The 22,252-nt window shown below is 38.3% G+C and overlaps 1 protein-coding gene across 1 annotated transcript in view; it reads right to left on the bottom strand.

Moving 5' to 3' along the window:
- The window catches only part of LOC137402874 (histone acetyltransferase p300-like), a 58,667-nt gene that overhangs the window by 8,781 nt on the left and 27,634 nt on the right, over window positions 1–22,252 (bottom strand). Inside the window, exons 14-24 of the mRNA XM_068089381.1 lie at window positions 21,661–21,824; window positions 19,894–20,008; window positions 19,465–19,633; window positions 17,721–17,852; window positions 17,469–17,590; window positions 15,497–15,617; window positions 14,776–14,936; window positions 13,916–14,050; window positions 7,058–7,210; window positions 4,089–4,163; window positions 856–1,070 (exon numbers count right to left, since the gene is read on the bottom strand). Of these exons, the coding sequence (XP_067945482.1) occupies window positions 856–1,070; window positions 4,089–4,163; window positions 7,058–7,210; window positions 13,916–14,050; window positions 14,776–14,936; window positions 15,497–15,617; window positions 17,469–17,590; window positions 17,721–17,852; window positions 19,465–19,633; window positions 19,894–20,008; window positions 21,661–21,824 (1,562 nt within the window). The remainder of the gene's footprint in view (window positions 1–855; window positions 1,071–4,088; window positions 4,164–7,057; window positions 7,211–13,915; window positions 14,051–14,775; window positions 14,937–15,496; window positions 15,618–17,468; window positions 17,591–17,720; window positions 17,853–19,464; window positions 19,634–19,893; window positions 20,009–21,660; window positions 21,825–22,252) is intronic.

Below are 22,252 nucleotides of genomic sequence, written 5' to 3'. Positions count from 1 at the left end.
AAATGCTCAAAATTTTTATTACCCGAGACTCAAGAGAAGATAAACCCGCGAGTTCAACAAGTTTTACTACTTGTGCCCAGCACTACTTCAAATGCTGTTGAATGCAATACCAACAGGAAACAAGTGAGACTTAAGCCATGCACAAATATAATAGGTACCTCTATGAATAGGTATATCTATGTAATAGGTATCTCTATGAATAGGCATCTCTATGCTTGTCAAGCGATATGATCTAGAAGATTAGTGAGTCAACATTTTTGACTAACTTAAATTTTGATAGCGACAGACAGCGTCTACGCAGACAGCGTCTACGCAGACAGAGTCTACGCAGACAGAGTCTACGCAGACAGAGTCTACGCAGACAGAGTCTACGCAGACAGAGTCTACGCAGACAGAGTCTACGCAGACAGAGTCTACGCAGACAGAGTCTACGCAGACAGAGTCTACGCAGACAGAGTCTACGCAGACAGAGTCTACGCAGACAGAGTTTGGTATATTTTCTGAATTAAAATGACTGCCAAATAATTCCAATACATAACCGATGATGTAGACATTTTATTGAGGAAATACTTACTAAAGGAATGTCCCTGCCCAATCAACATTCTTGAAGATGCCAAAAATATAGTGAGATCTCCTTATGAACAAAAACCACTATGAATAGCCAAATGTTATTACAGCCTTCACCTGTGTGAATCTTGTTAGTGATGGAGTATAGATTAGATAATCATATGAGAAATCCCACATAAGAGTATTTGAACACAACTTCCAGAAGGCATCAATGAGAACACATATTAAGTGAGATTAAAGAACTTTGAGCGTGAACCAGGATTAGAACTATACACACAGCGTACACACCTGTAGGCAGCTCGTCGGAGACTGGAGAACTCCCAATGCTTCTCCCGACACATAGTCAAGAAGCTGTCACGAGCATCCATAAGGTCGGAACTGACAAGAGGATCTGGATCGACTATTTTATTCTCTTGCGTGAGCTCATTTCCTGTTGTGTATGGCTCATTCTTGAGTCGTATCACAAAGAACATTTCTCGCTGCTTTTCCAGGTTGCTCAAAAACTGTAAAAATACACATTACGTCAGCTGGACTAAAAGGAAGGGACAACTTCTTCTTCACTAAGAACTGGCTAGCGACGACGAGAGGCTAGAGCAGATGTGCGCTCTGTCCCTTCTAGTTCGCCATAAATTTGTTAACGAAATGCTTTAGTTTTAAAACTCTCAAAACGATAACTTTATTTACCTAATTATCTGTCTGGCAATATCATTAACGTTATTTTAATTTTATCATCTCGCAGGTGAAATCAAAACTGCTGCCAATCAGTAACCCGCAATTCACTCAAAAACTTGTTACCTTCAAACGCCTGCATTGGACACCATCAACTTATCAAGTTATAGTTAAATAACCATTCACTTGATTTTCATTGCTAGTCTAAAAATTAGTTCTCAGCATCTCGACCTAGTCAAGTATTCCACACACAGTATGGAGTTGCAGGTTTGATGGAAAACTGATTAGCCAGTTACATTATAGTAATTTTATTCAATCGATAATGTAATTCATAGAAATGTAGTTGTATGCCTGTATTAGCTAGCAGCCGTCAAACTGCTTAAACTTGTCTCAAAACAAATTTGATACGAGATGTTAAATTGTGTATTATGCTGTTACGCAGTACCACAAGTGGCCACTTTTCCTATTCTGAATAGTAATTGTCAAATTGCCACAAATACCAAAGTTATACCGCAGGAGCCACCATTTACAAGGAAAGTGTAAATTTTAAAAAGTATTCCATGACTTGTCCATTCCTGTGTAGCCACAACTTCACAACCATCCGTTTGACTTATCTAAGAATTTGATAAATGATTAGCCTGCTATGCAAATATAAAAACATTAACAACCCGGGCTGATCTGTAACCTAAGGAGGAAGCTAAAACAACTAATGGCAACGCTGTGAATTACCCACCGGAAAGTGTGCTCATTGGTATTATAAAGTAGTTTTCCTTTACAGATTGCTACAGATTAATCGGATAGCAGCAATGCGTGAATTTGGTTGTGTGAAGGAATTTGAAAAACAGATTACAATAGCATACAGAATTTGTCAGAGAGAAGACTATACACAACCTTCCTTTCTATTTGTAAAACAAGGGTACAGGACTATCATTCTTTGTTGCAATAATTTAATCAATGCTTCCAAGGTATGCGCACTGCGCAATTGCTTCTTGAAACAGAAATGAAGAGAAAAGGACTTATTGTTTGTTATCCAATACTTCATTCATGGTCATGCCTTGGTCTTTTTAGAACACCTCAGAATTAGTCAATTAAAAAGCAACGAGATGTTGGAAATCTAAATTGAATCTAAATCATTGAATGAAAGTTACCAAACATTAGAAATCTAGAATTCTAAAAAACTTAAGATTTTGCAAAGAAAGACACTGTTTCTCCAAATGTCACCAAATTTAATAGATCATCTTTTAATACCAAATACAATTTTCTACCATTATTAGATATTTATATAATCCTTGAAAGGTTCTGAAAACTTATGAAAACCTTCTAGACTAGGACTCTTGTGTCAGCCAGAGATGGATAACTAAAAATTAATCAACAAGATCTAACTTATGGATCAGAAACACCTTCACCTGATAGCTCATTTGGTACAACAATTTATATTCATATATAAACTTTATCTTAACAAATCGCAAAATGACCTGAAACTTGGTCTTCTGACAAAAATGCCTCTACACTCCTTCATGCATTCTCTAACAATCCATCGTTGTTTTTTGACGTCATCAAGCCGTTTGCACATGCGCTCGTTCACGAAAAAGCCGCCATATTTGTAGAAAACGATCTTAATTCTCTTATTTAATAGTATTTTTGTTGTTGTTTTAATACTATAACAAAAAATTGCAAACAAAAGCGTTGTTTTCAAAAATTGATTGCAGAAGCTTCGTGTTTTAATGATAAAAGTTGTCTATAAAGATGGCCGACAACGACAGAATGACGTATCGAAAAAATGAGGATAGTTATGTACTGTAGTTCTGGGTACTGAATATGTCATCTCATAGATATAGCAAGCCAAACCAAATTAGCTTGCTAAATGAAATAGGTGATGACAACACAGGATCAACCAATTTGTTATCCAGTCATACTGGTGGAAATTCAGGAATAAAAGAACACAGACCACACAGACCACACAGAACAACCACAAAGCTATTCATGTATTCTCAGCCTCTATTCATCCCCTATTCAAACTTGTAAAGCAATTAGGCACTCAAGCAATGGTAGGGCTGTGGCCATCTCGCTTACTCACACTGATGAATATAACCTATAAGGAACATTTATCTTTTCACAGAGCCAACACATTCATTCTGCAGGATGCTTGATCATTGTTTCTGTGTCAATAAAATGGTTCGATAAGTATTGATAGTCTGCTATCAGAGAATAAGATAAAACTTGATTGATTTTTATCAGGAGGAATACACCGTGGAAGAATCCCAGCGATGTCACAAGGAGGTACACACCGTGGAAGAATCCCAGCGATGTCACAAGGAGGTACACACCATGGAAGAATCCCAGCGATGTCACAAGGAGGTACACACCGTGGAAGAATCCCAGCGATGTCACAAGGAGGTACACACCGTGGAAGAATCCCAGCGACGTGACAAGGAAGCGTGTGTGTGTATATATGTACATAAATAACTGCTGTGTGTATCCAATAAACATCTGAGTAACTTGAAACAGTAAAGAGAATAAAGACTAAACCAACAACTCAACCATTGGGGCACCTTAGAATTTACTCCAAAAACTTCTGTTAAACAATCCACATTGCAAAGTCCCCGCACTTGCTTCCTGGTAACCATGTGCGCAATGATCTCAAGCAAACACGCGGAATGCAAACGACCAAGAGCAAAGTGGAATTTCCAGTTAAAGAGTCACAAACACACATCCTTGACAACTGATATGACCCCTTATCAGTGAGTCATATAGAACTTTGTTCCTCATACTTAGATATCAAAGATGAAACACCGGGTTATCGCAATTCTATTGCATTAACAACTACAACAATGAGCTTAGCAACAACTCACCCTGCTTTGTAGGTCGGTAAATCCTTGAGCGCCCCGCTTACCGGCGTTCTTTTTCAAGTTTTTATTCTTATTGCCCTAAAATATGATAGCAAAATGGTTGACAGAAGAGCAGCTTTGCCTGCAAGATCAGGGCTATAATAACACATGAATTCACTAAAACGCAAACATTAAAACCCAGTGAACTATGAGCTGCCAAAAAGTAAGGCAATAATGGTAAGATAAGCAGTGCGTTAGATATTATTGTCTCTTTCGAACCTTATTACACCAACGAGCATCTGCCAGCACTAGCAATTTTCCTAGCCAGTGCTAATATATCCTAAGATGCTGTAGACATGATCTGCTTTGTTGCATGATAAAAAATATTCTACTGTTGTTAAAGCTTTTGAAGAGAATAATTAGGTTTTGCCATTAATCTCCTTTGTATCACAAAATCTTAGTGTCAACTTAGTACAAAATTACAAGCATATGGCTAAGTTCGCTTGACTCATTGGTTTGATAATTTATGAAAAGAGCATTGTGACTATCAACTCTGATATGGGAGTAAAAACCTTTTCTGCCTATGTAAACGGTGTACAATAATGCACGCATCTAGGATACAAAGGTATCAAGGAATTGTCAGAGAATTCCAGATTTAACTGATTAAATCAACAAGGAGCTGGTAATATACGTGTGACAACTACTGTAACAGAAGGATGTTATTGATGAATGAGTAAAATATAAATTAGCGCTTCAGAGACTGTGCATTGCTATATACAAAGGTAAATTGGCTGGAATATCGTCAAGATATTGCTTAAAGCAAACCCATAAAAACCTTCGCGTAACTGATATTTGTTTCCAAAGTTAAATGGGAAATGACTTGAGCTAACTTAGTGAAATTATTTATATGAAACTTATCCTAACATACTTAATATTACGGGTAAATCCATGTTTGTTAACTTTATTAAAAGAGAAGATAATCTGGATATTTCTAAAAATTCAAGCAGTAGAGTAGAAATTTGTATGCAAATATAGAAATATTCTAGATTCCATTACTAGTAGACATCACGATAAGATCAGATATTACTCTATTTTAAGACAGGTTTGAAAAATGTAGTTTGCGAAATAAAAACTCAACGGGTGATGAAAGTACTAATAGACACACAATGAAACTTCAACACCAGCCAATAAGATTCATTAAACAGCCGCTGACAGTAATAGTGAATTGATGGTCAGCATATCTATTTTCCTTTAGACTTATCAACTAGCCATCATACAAGCATGCCAAATGATTACATGATAACTGTTTCCATGATGCGCAGTACTTCGGAGTTGCGCTCTCTCCGAATCATGGAAACGGCGTCTTCGCACTGAAATCACTGCGCACTGATCAGTGCGAAACCAGTGCAAATTCGCAGCAAGGAAACAGCAATTGCGCAGTGACTGCACATAGCTCTCATGCCGCGGAGACAGATTATTCGAGCGCCATAAACTAGTACAAAAGTTATCCACCTTATCTTGTTTTTGCTATTCTTCCGGTATTTTTTCACTTAAATTTAATTATGGTTTGCTCCTACGAGGATGATGAAGTGATTACTTTTCCCGACTTTGTTATCGATACCAACACTTTTTGAAAAATAGGTGGCAAGTCCTAAAGTAACGTTCAAATAATCTATTACTTGAATAAATATTTATTAAAAATAAATTATTTGTAAAAATTGTGTTAAGGTTTGTAAATCATTGTGAATGTGTATTGTAAATAAAAGCATAATGATTACAAAAGCATAAAAAGACCGTTTCTGACGTTCGGTATCCATAATCGATACTATGTATCCATCCAGCGATTCGATTTATACAATTTCTCTTCTCTGGCTAATTTGCTGAAAACCACTGCGAAGCATGTAAACGTACAATCCCCTAAACTTCGGAGGGGGCTGCATCGAAGCACTGCGCATCATGGAAACATAGTGTATATAATGCTAGTCAATCATACATATATTCACTATGTTTCCATGGTGCGCAGTACTGCGAAGCAGCCCCCCTCCGAAGTCGAGGGGATTGTACGTTTCCATGCTGCGCAGTGGTTTTCAGAATTTCAGCAAATTAGCCAGAGAAGAGAAATTGTATAAATCGAATCGCCTGATGGAGAAATAGAATCGATCACGGATACCGAACGTCATAAACGGTCTTTTTATGATTCTGTCGTCATTATACTTTTATTTACAATACACATTCACAAGGTTTTACAAACCTTAACACACTTTTTACAAAGTAATATATTTTTAATAAGTATTTTTAAGTAATATATTATTTATACGTTAATTTAGGACTTGCCACCTATTTTTCGAAATGTGTTGGCATCGATAACAAAGTCCAGGAAAGTAATCACCTCATCATCCTCGTGAATGCAGACCATAATTAAATTTAAGTGAAAGAAGATCGGAAGAATAAAAAAAACAAGATTAGCGGGACAACCTTTGTACTAGTTTATGGCCTTCGAAGAATCCGTATCCACGGCATGAGAGCTATGCGCAGCCACTGCGCAGTCGCTGTTTCTTTGCTTCGAATTTGCACTGGCTTCGCACTGATCAGTGCGCAGTGATTTCAGTGCGAAGACGCCGTTTCCATGATTCGGAGATAGCGCAACTCCGAAGCACTGCGCATCATGGAAACATAGTGATTATAGTCACTGCGCAGCAACTGGATGATTGATCACTGGACCACAGAGGCAGTTAATGGATTTACAACAGGAGGCAAATTATAGGGCTTCCGACCCTTTGGTTCACAGCGCAGATCTGACAGCTGATTAAGCTCTTGTCAGCTTGACTAGTCAATCTACTTAAAGCACAATAACTTTAATCCTGTTTACATTAGCTGAAAGGGTTACCAGTGTTTATCACTACTAACATAGATGTTGACTCAAGCGCATCAATAATAACTTTTCCACACTTCAAATACTTCCTTGAACAAAATTACACTGGCATCCAACTCACCTTTGGTTTTTTTGCTTTGACTATGGATGAAGTGATGGGGTCATGAGGTTCATTTGCTGCCATTGCTGCCTCTAGAGCGCTTGCTGCCACATCAACTTCTACATCAACATCTGCCTCTGCGGCAACAGCAGCCTCCTCTTCATCCTGACACTCCTAAATGAACAGATAATATGTACTACCGGAGTGTTGTATCACATGGTCACTTGCTAGCGAGTGCACTGGTAAGCCGCGCTGCCAGCACGAGTGGCAATATCGCAGGGCAATGGCGGTGAAATGGGAGCCCATGCGCCGAGTACCGCTGTTAGTTGCTGGCAGTCAACTTAGAAGTTCAGCCCTGTTCCGATTTCACAAGGAGCCACAGAAAAAACCTTCCCAAAATGAACTGTACAAGTGAAGGTCAGCGCTTACAAAATGACATGGGGAGCGGCCGTTTTTATGCGATCATCAACGATGCGGCTTTATGTGAATATAAACCGCCTGTATAAACAGTGTTTTGCAGCGTGAGATTACTGCTGGGGTCTCGGAGCCGATATCTGAATCATGCTTTAGGTATCAGACTAAATCATGGCATATTAACAGTTCCTGCTACTAACCCCTAATCCGCAATAAAACCTTAAAACTAAATAGGCCTAATATGACCATGACCTGGTAACAAGGTTGTTTAATCATAAAAATTTAGGTAGAAACCAAAACTTGGTGCATTTTTTTCAGGTAGATTTGTTCTGAATGTGTCACTCTATCCGAGTTACTAGCCCGCGTATAAATGCTGCTAAAACTTTAAAGTGATATTGTAACATCCTAGAAAGCTCAACAAATCAACATTATTAGCCATAGAAAAAGAAAAAATACAACAATATCTAATTAATAAGATGGCTGTATTTTGTGATCTTCATCTGATATTACTCTGGGTGAAGGAACTCAGAAAGTTCAAGAATTGGTTTGACTGCACTTCATATCAAACCAAAGAGCAAATCTTGAAAAATTTCAATTACTGAATTTCATATAAACAGGATTTTCATTGCTGAAATAGTACTCAAAATCCAGGAACTGTTATTAAATAAATATATCAACCCTTTAGTAAAACTAGCTTTCAAAGCTTTTCTGCAAGTAGTCACATGTTTGGAATTTTAATGGATTTTTAATAAACCACCCATATCCTATTTGCAGCAGAGCATGGGGGAGCAGTTGCTGGGAGTATTTGCTTGATTCACGAATCAATAACAAAAACTGCCAAGTTTGCAACAACAGAAGGTAATAAGGAAAATGCTACGCTGTATCATTCTAATTCTTTCAGTCTGAATGCATCAAAGCCCATCATAGTTACACATTTCAAAAACCAGCCAAAATAATCATTTTACTAAAGCTTCTAGTATAAAAAAGGATTGAATATTTATAAAGGAAAGCATTTTAAATATAAATCAAACATGTATTTTGTTAGTCTCAATGCTACATGCTTAACTCTGTTAAAACTCACACATTGAATAACTATTTTGAGTTCGATTTTTAATAAAACTCACAGACACCTATTAGTATAACCGTAAACCCATGGTTTCCATTTCTAATTACTTGATCAACTTGCTAAGATAATTTTGAAGAGGGTTTAGCTACAAAATGCTAGAAGCAGAAACTTTAGCAAACACAAAGTCTAAAGTACAAACAGATGATAGATTTATATATACCGTATTTTCCGGACTATTAACCGCACCCCTATATAAGCCATGTCTGCTCTATTTTTAAAAGACCAATAATAAAACAATACATAGGCCGCACCTTTTTATAGGCCGCAGAACTCGTAACAGTGCTTTTTAACGTGGCAGCAAGTTTGCTGGTTAAAATGGAAGTGTCGTTAGGCACTGTTTCGGTTTTTTCCACCATTAGAGGCGCGCTAAGCGGAGACTTCAGTTAGTGCGACCCTAGCGGTGAAAGAAAAAAACACAGAATAGCCGCAGCCTCTAAATAAGCCGCATAGTTCAAAACTTTAAAAAAAAGTAGCGGCTATTAGTCCGAAAAATACGGTATGAATTTTAGTCAAATTTTAAAACTTCGGATTTATGAAGAACTGTGTGCAGTAGAATGTGCTCTTTTAGAAGATATGCATTTTTTGACAGCAACCAATGCAAACTCTACACAAAGCCTTTTTATCGGTGACCCTGGAATAAACAATTAGTTAGAAAACCGAAAAAATGCAACCCTTACGACCTCTATATTTGCATAACGAATTCCTCGATATCTTGCGGCTAGCTAGTCAGTCCATATACCGAGCGAAAAGCTCGTCATGCTGTCTCTTCAATGGTATCGTTGACTTTCGCGTTCAATCAACCAATAAAAGTGAGAGTCTTTTTAAAGCTGCCAAAAAGGCAACCTTTGATAGGCTGAAGCTTTTGCTTCGAGCCTGTTTTTTGCTTATCCAATGAAATCGACGTACAGTCAAACTTGGATAACTCAAACTTAACGAGACCGAGCGCAAGTGTGTGAGTTATCAGAGCGTTCAAGATATCAGAGCACTGTCACAAGCGCATGTATTTATCAGTAGATATGTGTACATATACAAACTATATATATATCAAAAACAGATTGTTGCAAGTTAAAGGGCCTCTCAAGTGAAATTTTAAAATTTTTTATCAGGAAGTATAGATATTTTTCTATCACATTAGATTTGTTTGTTGTTTCAGGGGATGTGACTGCCAGGATGTTCTCAGGTTAAAATTGACAAAACTTGATCGTGGTTAAAACGCTAAGAAAAAAAGACATCTTTTTCTCCTATGCGTTTTAAACAAAATAAATTTGGCTGATTTTACTTGTAAGTTTATCCGAAGGTTACCTCACTTTTCCTTGCTTTCGAAGGGCTATCGCAAAACGAACGTTTGATAAAATTTGATTTTTTGCCAACTTTTAAAAAAGTCATGAACGACAATATTTTGTCGATGATGGTAATAACAACACCTAAGAACTACTAAAAGTTGATGTTCACTCTATGGCTTGGAATAAAGTGATCTTCTAAAGTGAAAACAACCGTTTCGGTAGCCATTCAGCAAAAAACTGTTCAAGTTATCGAAAGCAATTCATCATTGCTTGGAAACGGACCAAACAGATCCGTTCGAGTTAACCATGTGTTCGAGCTATCCGAGGGCAAGTTATCAAAGTTTAATCGTATTTTACATACTGATCAATGAAACGCGGAGTGACATGTGTAAATATAGTAGTGATTCATAACATAAGCATTCCTATTGTCTCTGGCAACAGAACAAATAATACGCTCACACGCAATCTCAGCTACTTATATTCACAAAGCTATTTATCTACCTACTGGAGTACTATCTCTACACCGAACGACACGGGGAAATACTTCTACTGTGAAAGTATTTGGCAAGATTAAGAGAAAAAGAGTATTTCCATCTAAAAAGAATGAAGATGAGGTTATTATTATCATTTTGCTACTTTTATTTTCGATTCAACCTTTAGTTACCATGACTAGTTTTAATTAGTTACCCTACAGAATGAAATTATTCACGAAGTTAAATTTCGTGAGAACTGTCTTTTCATGCATATTCGCGGACTAAATAATTTGCGGATGAACACATTTGCGAATAAACTAATCCGCGAAAACAGCTAGCAATAGAGTAAAGCCTTCACGTGCGTATACCACAGGTTTATGTTTCTATCTAGCTAAGAAATTTATGTCGATCATGCTAAGCTATAAATTTTTGACTGAATCCAGAGGTTTTCATGAATATTCATCGATTTGGAGGCCTTTGGTGAACCAACAACTTGTGGTAAGTTATGAGTTTTTTCAACGTAAAGAACTGCAGGATAGATTTTTGCGATGATGAAGCCGTGCCGAATTCCGAATAGCAACCTTGAATAGTTTTGTAAATAAGTGATGCATTTGTAATGGGCTTAACTCAAAGCCCGACGATGATTTTAAAAGAGTTTGGAACTCAGCTACGTTTACTAACTCTGCCTAGCTACTAGTTTTTAGTATGAGGTAGTAGTTATTCTCCCTTGTGTTAGAAATAAAACCAATTATTCGCAGATTTTATCAATTCGCGGAATCGACAGTACCCGAATTATTAAATCCATTGAATAATTTCATCCTGTAGGGTACTAGAAATATTTTCAGCTACATTTTATTAGGCTAAGCCAAGCCATTCAAATGCTATCTATTATAACATATTGGTTATGTATCGATGATACCGAGTTGATGTTACGCTATTTGCTACAAAACATTCGCGTTGAATGGTTTCCTATCAGGCCCTTCTATCAGTGGTAAAGTTAGCTATGGTGTTTCAGTATGCTGTTTTCAATATACATCGCAGAACATGAATTTAATATGAATGTGAAGTCTCAGCAAAAAATAAATTAGTTGCAACCAATTATTCCTAAGCATAAAACCTTTTTAATTGTAAAAAGTTTTTGAAGACGACAGGACTGTTTACATCGACTTTTATTGCTTCTCTCATCACCAGCACCATCAACATCTGCTCTTGTTTCTGCATCCAGACGCAAGCTTCAAAATTTCAGGGAGTATCAGTCTAGCTTACCTATTTCTGCTTGCGGTGACATTGCTTCTGGTGAGAAAGAGCACCAGTGACAGCAAGAAGTCAACAGCACGTCAACGAATGACCGAGCAACCGAGACAGCGGCATTAAAAAAGGGTGGCTTATGTGGCGGAAATGTTTGGTGACAAATTCAGAGATATGGTGAAATACTGCTAAGAGTATTTGGCCAAAGTCAGTGACTGGGGGATAAACTTGAAAAAACTGAACATCCATCTTCAAAATCATTTTTCTCAAACTTGCTTTTTTGTGATTACTTGTAAGTGGAGGTACGACTGTATATATATATATATTATATATTTATATATATGCTGCCAGTACCTTATACAGCTAACAAATCTGCTATATCTGAGTAAGCGTTAAAATAACGGAGCCTTGGAAAACAGTTATTTTGATAGTAAACATACGGCATTCCTGAATGATAGACACCAACTGGTCTATTGAATGGAGGTAGAAAATTTGGTTTTCTCATTTTCTCAATGACAAATTACAGCAGAGTCTGAACTGCAGCCACTCAGCCTTGCTGCATACACCTGTATCCGCTAGTCACCCACACCCTACTTCATACACCTGTATCCGCTAGTCACCCACACCTCACATCATACACATGTATCCACTAGTCACCCACACCCTACATCATACACCTGTATCCGCTAGTCACCCACACCCTACATCATACACCTGTATCCACTAGTCACCCACACCCTACATCATACACCTGTATCCACTAGTCACCCACACCCCACATCATACATCTGTATCCGCTAGTCACCCACACCCTACATCATACACCTGCATCCACTAGTCACCCACACCCCACATCATACATCTGTATCCACTAGTCACCCACACCCTACATCATACACCTGTATCCACTAGTCACCCACACCCTACATCATACACCTGTATCCGCTAGTCACCCACACCCTACATCATACACCTGTATCCGCTAGTCACCCACACCCCACATCATACACCTGTATCCGCTAGTCACCCACACCCTACATCATACACCTGTATCCGCTAGTCACCCACACCTCAAATCATACACCTGTATCCACTAGTCACCCACACCCTACATCATACACCTGTATCCGCTAGTCACCCAAACCCTACATCATACACCTGTATCCGCTAGTCACCCACACCCTACATCATACACATGTATTCACTAGTCACCCACACCCTACATCATACACCTGTATCCGCTAGACACCCACACCTCACATCATACATCTGTATCCACTAGTCACCCACACCCTACATCATACACCTGTATCCACTAGTCACCCACACCCTACATCATACACCTGTATCCGCTAGTCACCCACACCCTACATCATACACCTGTATCCGCTAGTCACCCACACCCCACATCATACACCTGTATCCGCTAGTCACCCACACCCCACATCATACACCTGTATCCACTAGTCACCCACACCGTGTATACACATGTATTCACTAGTCACCCACACCCTACATCATACACCTGTATCCGCTAGACACCCACACCTCACATCATACATCTGTATCCACTAGTCACCCACACCCTACATCATACACCTGTATCCACTAGTCACCTACACCCTACATCATACACCTGTATCCGCTAGTCACCCACACCCTACATCATACACCTGTATCCGCTAGTCACCCACACCCCACATCATACACCTGTATCCGCTAGTCACCCACACCCCACATCATACACCTGTATCCGCTAGTCACCCACACCCTACATCATACACCTGTATCCACTAGTCACCCACACCGTGTATACACATGTATCCGCTAGTCACCCACACCCCACATCATACACATGTATCCACTAGTCACCCACACCCCACATCATACACCTGTATCCACTAGTCACCCACACCCTACATCATACACCTGTATCCACTAGTCACCCACACCGTGTATACACATGTATCCGCTAGTCACCCACACCCCACATCATACACCTGTATCCACTAGTCACCCACACCCTACATCATACACCTGTATCCGCTAGTCACCCACACCGTGTATACACATGTATCCACTAGTCACCCACACCCTACATCATACATCTGGATCCACTAGTCACCCACACCCTACATCATACACCTGTATCCACTAGTCACCCACACCGTGTATACACATGTATCCACTAGTCACCCACACCCTGTATATACATATGTATCCACTAGTCACCCACACCCTGTGTATACACCTGTATCTATCACACCGCTGCTCTCATCCATATGCTAGTGCTTTCAATTCATGGTTAGATATTGGTTACTTATATGATACAGACCTTTATACACTCCTCAAGCACTGTGGTCCAAAAGTCACCGTCAAAGTACGGCAGTTCATAGGGCTGTGTGGTTCCTTTCTCTATTACATCCTTGTAGATGTCCTTGTAGTCCTGCACCACACCTTCGATGATCGACTGTGGATAGATGAAGACCTTGTTAGTATGACGTTCAGTAAGTTCAGATGTAACATATTATTACCTATTATCGACTTACTGCTGAATGCTTTATTATTGGTTGAAAATTTAATAGCTAGGTGTTAAAAATCGAGTGAACTTTAAAAAACCTAAGTACTGGGAGTCCATGAATTACAGACAGTCCCGAGTTACGCAGTTTTGAGATTACAAACATTCCGTTGTTACAAATCATGCGTTGTTACATTTTATTACCGGACAATACAGTACTAAAAGAGAAATTTATTAATGGTACTCTGACTTACACCACGTCTTAAGAAAAGATCAACATCGCAAGTTGAAGAGATCCTGTAATGGTTTGCTATTAATAGTCCAAATGGCTAAACAGCCATTCAGATCAAAAGAAAAAGCAAAGAATTTACAAAGCTTCCAAAAAAATTGCAACAATGTTTAGCAATAATCTTGACATTTAGGCATGCTTTGGTAGGTATGGACATCGGCAAAAAAGATATTTCTTCCGTCACCATTATCCATCATAGCTACTTTATCACAAATGAACAATAACATGAACAAACACAGTCCTATAAACACTTTCCCATACAACCAGGTGTAGGAGAATTTAACATGTAAATATATGCTAAAACCATAAATATGCCATTCAATACTGTCGAGGGTAAATGGATACTGTAAACAGAACAACATTTTCAAAATAGCAACTACATGCCTACCTTATCAAGCATCTTTTTGTACCAATCTTGGAGACGTTTGGGTTTGGGCACTTTCTGCTCTGTTGGATGCGCATGAAATATGTAGTTATCACCCTCAGAAGGCGGACAAGCCCATATGTGCCCCCACTTATATCCTAATATCCTAACGTGGTCAAAATATCCTGTAAGACAAAGATGCTGCAGTTAGCCGGGACAGCCATAAGTGAATCCTAGATATTACTGTGAGAGAGCAAAAGCACAAAGAGTGGGTGATAACCAGACTCTTACAGCTGCCAATGTCTGTATAATAATAATATTAAAGTTCGCAGCAGCGAATCACGAATGATGACCAATTTACTTTGATTATGAAGCATTTCAGAGAAGGTTGCGATGTCTTCTTAAAAAAGAAATACTGCAAATACCATCACAGTTGACGAATGAAATCATTCTCATGTAAATAACAAACAGGCTATTACATTAGGTTATTTTTCCTTGCGTGAATTTTAATTTATAGGTGATTGCACCTTTTGTACCTTTATTTTATCCCAGCCGCTTCAACGAATTCAACTCTAGAGGCAAGGAGAGCAGCGTGAGAATGCATAAAACATTGAAAAAATCTTTCCCTTAGAAAACCTGCATTTAAAATCATTTAAATCTAACAATTGTTATAAGTGTCACTACAACGACGCATTTAGGCAAAGTTAGGGCACTTGAAATTCCACAGGATGATAAGAAAACGAACCAATAAGTATCTCATGGTAGACCGCCGTTCTATAGTCTCTTGGAGTGAAGAAATGCACTGAATCGAGATATGAAATATAAACCCGGCCTGTGTTGGGAGCAGGACAGCTAGAGTCATATTCCTGAAATAATAACATTTGTCATATTCAATAAAAGCTTGTTGATACAGCGCTAGAATTACACGCATAGGTACTGCAGGGCATCGATATATAAATAAAATAATAATGATAAACCATGTCCACACTAGACCTTTATGCCAGCTGAATACTTACTTACATGTTTAAAATAATAAAATGAATTTAAACACAAAGTATAGTGAATGCATACCATACTTTTCGGGCTATAAACCCACACCCCTACCCTAGGACACTTATATTTCGCTAGTATTTAGTTTCGTGAGTAGCATACAGAGTAAAATTTCGCAGCAACTTAATTTCGCAGCTCTGATGAGTGCGAAAATATAGTGATGTGAAAATAAATGCAGTGGAACAAACATAACTAGATTTCTCAGGTTCAGTTCACCGATAAAAAAAATTTCAATTTGCGACTAGTTTGTAATTGTGAACCGCAGGTAGAACGGTGTGGACAAGGTCGATAATGCAATTTGATCGCTTGCTGCCATTTGTTTCTTGACTATCAACAGGCCCGTATTCCCTGGGGCAGCTGGCCGGCTGAGCCGCCCAACTTTTTGGGAATTTTTCACGGCTAAGTACAGTCAAACTCGGATAATTCACCCTCGGATAAAATGTAACATTTCATTTCAAACACAAGGTTAACTCGAACGTATTTGTTTGGTCAGTTCCAACGAGATGATAAATTGCTTCAGATAACTCGACCTCAACATTAGTTATTCGAAAAGTTATTTGCCCAACGGCCATGGACATGGTTTTTATCGCTGTAGAATATCACTTCATTCCAAGCCATAGAGACAAACATCAACTTTTAGTAGTTATTAGGCATCATTATTATCATCACCAGCGGCAAAATATTCTTGTTAACAACTTTTATAAAGGTTTACAAAAGAACAAGTTTTACCAAACACCCGCTTGGCCATGTCCCATCAAAAGCGTACCACCTCCGAATGAACTTAAAATAAAATCGGCAAAATTGATCTTTGTTAAAACGTTCAAAAGAAAAAGATGTCTTTTTTCTGAGCGTTTTAACTGCGGTCAAGTTTTGCCTATTTTAATTTAAAAATGTCCAGTCATTTGCATCACCTAAAACAAAACAAATCTCAAAAAATAGAAAAATGTTGATACTTTCCGATACAATTTTTTAAAACTTCACGCGAGAGGCCTGGCTGAGGCCCTACATGAGAAAAACCTGTTGGGGGCTTACACCGCCCCCTCCACACCCTAGGTGTTCATAACTAGTCGCCTAACATTAGCCGCCCCATCTTGCAACCAGTGAATACAGGCCTGACTATCTATGAACAAAGCTAGTTAATTTCGCGTTTTCGCTCGTTCGTTATGATAGTTTAGTTTCGCACATGAAATTTTTGCGAAAGGGTGACTCCGCGAAAACCCGAAAATTAGATGAGGCGAATACATAAGTGTCCTAGGGAATATAAGCCGCATCTGCTTCATTTAAAAAAAAAACGTTAATAAAACAATACATAGGCCACACCTTTGTATAGGCCGCAGAACTCAGGATGGTGCTTTTAGCAGGGCAGCAACTTTGCTGTTTAAAACGGAACAGCGCCTAACGGCACTGTTTCGTATTAACTGACGCTTTTTAGCCTAGTGCCTAAAGGAACAGTACTGTTAGGCGTTGTTTCATCTTTTTTCTTTTACCGCTAGATGTGCACTAACCGGAGAGTCTAGTTAATGCGCCCTAGCGGTGAAAGAAAAAGCCATAGAATAGCCGCACCCTTATATAAGCCACATGACTCAATTCATCAGAAAAAAAGTAGCGGCTAATAGTCCGAAAAGTACGGTATATGAATGTCATACTTGACTCAAATTCAGACTTACCTGCACTTGCATGGCAAAGAAGCATAACTCCCTATTCTGTTCTTTGCAATACTGAAAAGCAAATATGGCTTTGCATTTGAAAGGCATTACAAAGGCCATCTCCGGGTACCTCTCCCTCATACCTACAGTGCACAGAGGAAGGAACATACTACTAGAATATTCTGGCTGATGACAATACCAGCCGATTATCTAAATGTCAAGGAGATATGAATGGCTGCACACCAGTCACACCAAACAAACAGTAAAACCAACCTTGCTTCAGCTCGCTCTCCTTCTCCGTGTTTGACAAGATTCTTATTAGCACTTCTCCGCCTATGTTCTTTTTAGAAAGATATGCGTTGACTCGTTCCTCTATGTGAGTGGACAGTTTACAAATAGGTAACCCTGGAAACAAGTTCATAAAAAGTTTAGCGTAACTCAAGAGACATAGCCTTTAGTCCATATCAATAGACTAGCTGTACTACCCGAAATTGCCGCGTAATAAAAAAGCCTTCGCACAGAAAATTGATTTGTATTTGATATATAACAACATCTGTCATTCTAACCTTCGAACTAAATAACACGAGAAAAGTGTTTTGTGTAGTTGAAATAATTTTAAAGAAAACAAAAACAACTGTAAAGGGTTACAAACTTTGTCAAACAACTGTAACTTTTAAACTTTATATCATGAGAAAAATGTTTTGTGCAAGACTACTAAATGAAAAACAAATAAAACACCTATAAAAGGGTTTAGATGTAAATGTGAAATAATTAGCGAGTAATAGCTAAACTAAGCCGGTTTTGCTACGATTACAATAAAAGATGATCCGATAATGATACTTCGATATATTGATAAATCTTGAATATGTTGAATTAATAATAACAAATCTTGCATAGAAGTGTGTGTAGAAGTATAAAAAAGTTACTGTTCCACCACAAACTATCCATCAAAACTTTGAATACGACGATACTGGTACCTCTCACTACCGGTACAAATGTAAAAATGAGATATCGTACTGTCTGTGTCTGACCGAATGGAGAGAGAATGTTGAAGCTCTTCCTATAAATGTTCGCGTGAGAAGAATTGGCCTTGACCCTTTACATAGTGATTGAACCTTACGAAAAATATTTCTCAACAGGGGCATCGCAACGCGTGGGTGCAGTGCATCATTAGCATGCGTATACTTTTATAGGATATATGATAACATCTCAAATCATTACTCTGTGTGGCTCAGTGGTAGACTGCACAGATTTTAAACTTGCGGTAGCGATCTTCCCAGTTCAAATCCATCATAACGTGGAATATCAATACCAAGATTTTAATAGCTATAGCTGGACACACATACATACGACAAACTTTGAGAAATATATATAGATTATTTGCTAAAGTATTGAGTGAAAAGACAACTCCAAGAAACAAAGCTTATCAAATACATGTTGAATGTTAATCATAATAACCAGAGCGCTGTAGAATAGATGATTATCCAAAGAATATATATTTTTATAACAAACGTACTATGCATTTCAATGTTTGCGATTTGCGTCAACGCATGTGTTCTTCCCAATAAGAACGATAACGAGAATAATGATAAGAAAGATAACGATTAATAAATGAAGTAGCTAATGACACAAAATCGTTATTTACTTACTAAATAGCGATAGTACTTCATAACTAGTGAATTCTACCCTATTTTTTGCGAATGGGCAAAAGCGTGATGTAAAGTTGTTTCCTACAGAGACCTCTTTAACAGTCATTTTAAAATACTACAATACAGACAACTTCAGCTCACATTGGCTGACAAAAAACAAAAGAAAAAATTGTACATACCCTCGTGAATGATATTAAACTTGCTTTGTCATTGCATAATAAAATTTGTGAAGTCATATGATATGCGATTAAAACACCAAGATACAATTTTATAGGTCAAGTTCTCCCAAATAGCTGATGAAATATTAGCGAGTATCCCAAAAAGCCAAAGTGAACATCAATGAATATTCAAAAAACCCAAACACCTACGTCGAGCCGTGAACTTGTTTTCCTTCCTCTTCTGATTGCGCACTTTAAGACAGGCATCGCAGAGGTAGCCCGTGTCACAGATGGCTTCAAGATACTGAACGCATATTGAATGAAACATCCTTTCACAGTCTTTGCATGTAGTCATCTCCTCTGGATCCAGCACGTCATTCTACAACACCCACAAAAAATAGAAAGAGAACATAAAAGTCATAACTGAGACGGATAAGGTAAATCAACAAAAAATCTTGAATGCATGAAAAGTGTTTGACAAATTTAGTAATATACAACAGATTTCATCTTCACAATAATCTCTAGGTAATGGAATCCTTGTAGCGTTATATCCCGTTATAACTTTCTGGAATGTATAAAGGATGGTAACTTCTATGGAACACATACAAGTTTGTCCTAACATGACTATTAAAAACATACTTTAGTTAGTTCAAATTTTTCTCGAGGGACAACAAGCGGCTGCCCTGTAAGTTCATCAGTAAGTTCAACTTCATCTGTCGTGATGTCAGCAAAGCACTTATCACAGAATGTATACCTACAACAATACCAATCAGCAAGTCAATTGATTAATACTTTGAACCCTGGCCGTCCTTGTCAATATGTGTCAGCATATTGTCATACAGCGTCTGGCAATTTGTCCAACAAACGTTTTGATATTTTTATTAAATATATCTAAATATGCTCACAATCCGATATTTTTTTCTGAAACACTGTTAAAAAAGTCCAGCAACACACAGCGAATGTCACCAAATATAAAAAAATTTGTTTCACAGTTCTTCAGGCTAAAACCTTCTAAAATCGTTCTCTGACTGAAAATAATCAGCAAAACTACAGTTAGCATCACATGAGTCGTCATCTACATCACATGAGTCTTCATCTACATCACATGAGTCTTCATCTACATCACATGAGTCTTCATCTACATCACATGAGTCGTCATCTACATCACATGAGTCGTCATCTACATCACATGAGTCGTCATCTACATCACATGAGTCGTCATCTACATCACATGAGTCTTCATCTACATCACATGAGTCGTCATCTACATCACATGAGTCGTCATCTACATCACATGAGTCGTCATCTACATCACATGAGTCGTCATCTACATCACATGAGTCGTCATCTACATCACATGAGTCGTCATCTACATCACATGAGTCGTCATCTACATCACATGAGTCGTCATCTACATCACATGAGTCGTCATCTACATCACATGAGTCTTCATCTACATCACATGAGTCGTCATCTACATCACATGAGTCGTCATCTACATCACATGAGTCGTCATCTACATCACATGAGTCGTCATCTACATCACATGAGTCGTCATCTACATCACATGAGTCGTCATCTACATCACATGAGTCGTCATCTACATCACATGAGTCGTCATCTACATCACATGAGTCGTCATCTACATCACATGAGTCGTCATCTACATCACATGAGTCGTCATCTACATCACATGAGTCGTCATCTACATCACATGAGTCGTCATCTACATCACATGAGTCGTCATCTACATCACATGAGTCGTCATCTACATCACATGAGTCGTCATCTACATCACATGAGTCGTCATCTACATCACATGAGTCGTCATCTACATCACATGAGTCGTCATCTACATCACATGAGTCGTCATCTACATCACATGAGTCGTCATCTACATCACATGAGTCGTCATCTACATCACATGAGTCGTCATCTACATCACATGAGTCTTCATCTACATCACAATCATCTCTCACGTGCCAACAAATGATTCGTATCAAATTTTTTCGCAATACCCTGCCAGTAAAATTGTTATAATAACGAAGGAAGTAGATAAAAATATTTGAAAATGGTAAAAAAATGGAAGTAATATGTCCGGCCTAATGCTCAAGAATTAATTTGAATGGTGTCTACTGTTACTTAGAAACAACATTTGCAAACAGACCCGTGCGAATGCTGGTATACCAGCCATCAGAGTTCAAAGGGTTAGCTAGTGCTGTGATGCCTTGTTGCCACAAGGCAAGACAAAATGACCGAGAACTGAACTAAGCCCTACCCTACATGCAACAGGCAAGAGAAGGTTAACCATCGACCTCCAAACTTAAGATTATAGGAAAAAGACAGCAGTTCTCATCAAAGTAATGCACATTTTTGGGACAAAAAACAATAGCGAAAAGTACTGACCTGTTTTCATAAACATAGTAAGCTTGATACTGAGCGATGGTACAGGTCAAGGACTGTTTTCCGTAGCAGACGAGGACATTGGGATAGAAAACATACTTTTTGCCACAGCAGTAGCCGAGCTTTTTCATCAGTACATTTATTTCTGACTCAAACATCTCAGAAAGCTGAAGAGAAACAAATGAATGCCATGTTATTCCAGCCTGTGGAACTCATTGAAGTTGCCAAAGCGGTCTCTATAAATATAACTAACACCATAGCTGCATAATTACACAGACATTTAATCTTGAGCTCTAACAAAGAAGATGGACACTGATAATTTACATCTCTGCTAGTACTGTTAGGGCAAAACAAAACCATTACATGACTTGCTCGGGCTACGCGGAAGGCGACACAAAATTGCGACTAATAGCCAACAGAAATGAACTAGGTAAGTTAACGTGACGAGATGTACCAGATTAATGTTATCAAGCATCTTCAAAAGTGTTGACTGTATACAAAGCTGGAACTGAATTAAACAAAAGCTAATGAGCTGTAACATTGGTACACTTATCTAAGGAAACTATCATTTTCTACTGATCCTATGAGCAGTACA

This window comes from Watersipora subatra, chromosome 8, assembly GCF_963576615.1.
Source record: "Watersipora subatra chromosome 8, tzWatSuba1.1, whole genome shotgun sequence".
In the NCBI taxonomy this organism is placed as follows: domain Eukaryota; kingdom Metazoa; phylum Bryozoa; class Gymnolaemata; order Cheilostomatida; family Watersiporidae; genus Watersipora; species Watersipora subatra.
Note: the sequence above shows the minus strand (reverse complement) of the source record. Positions and strands in the feature narration are given on the sequence as shown.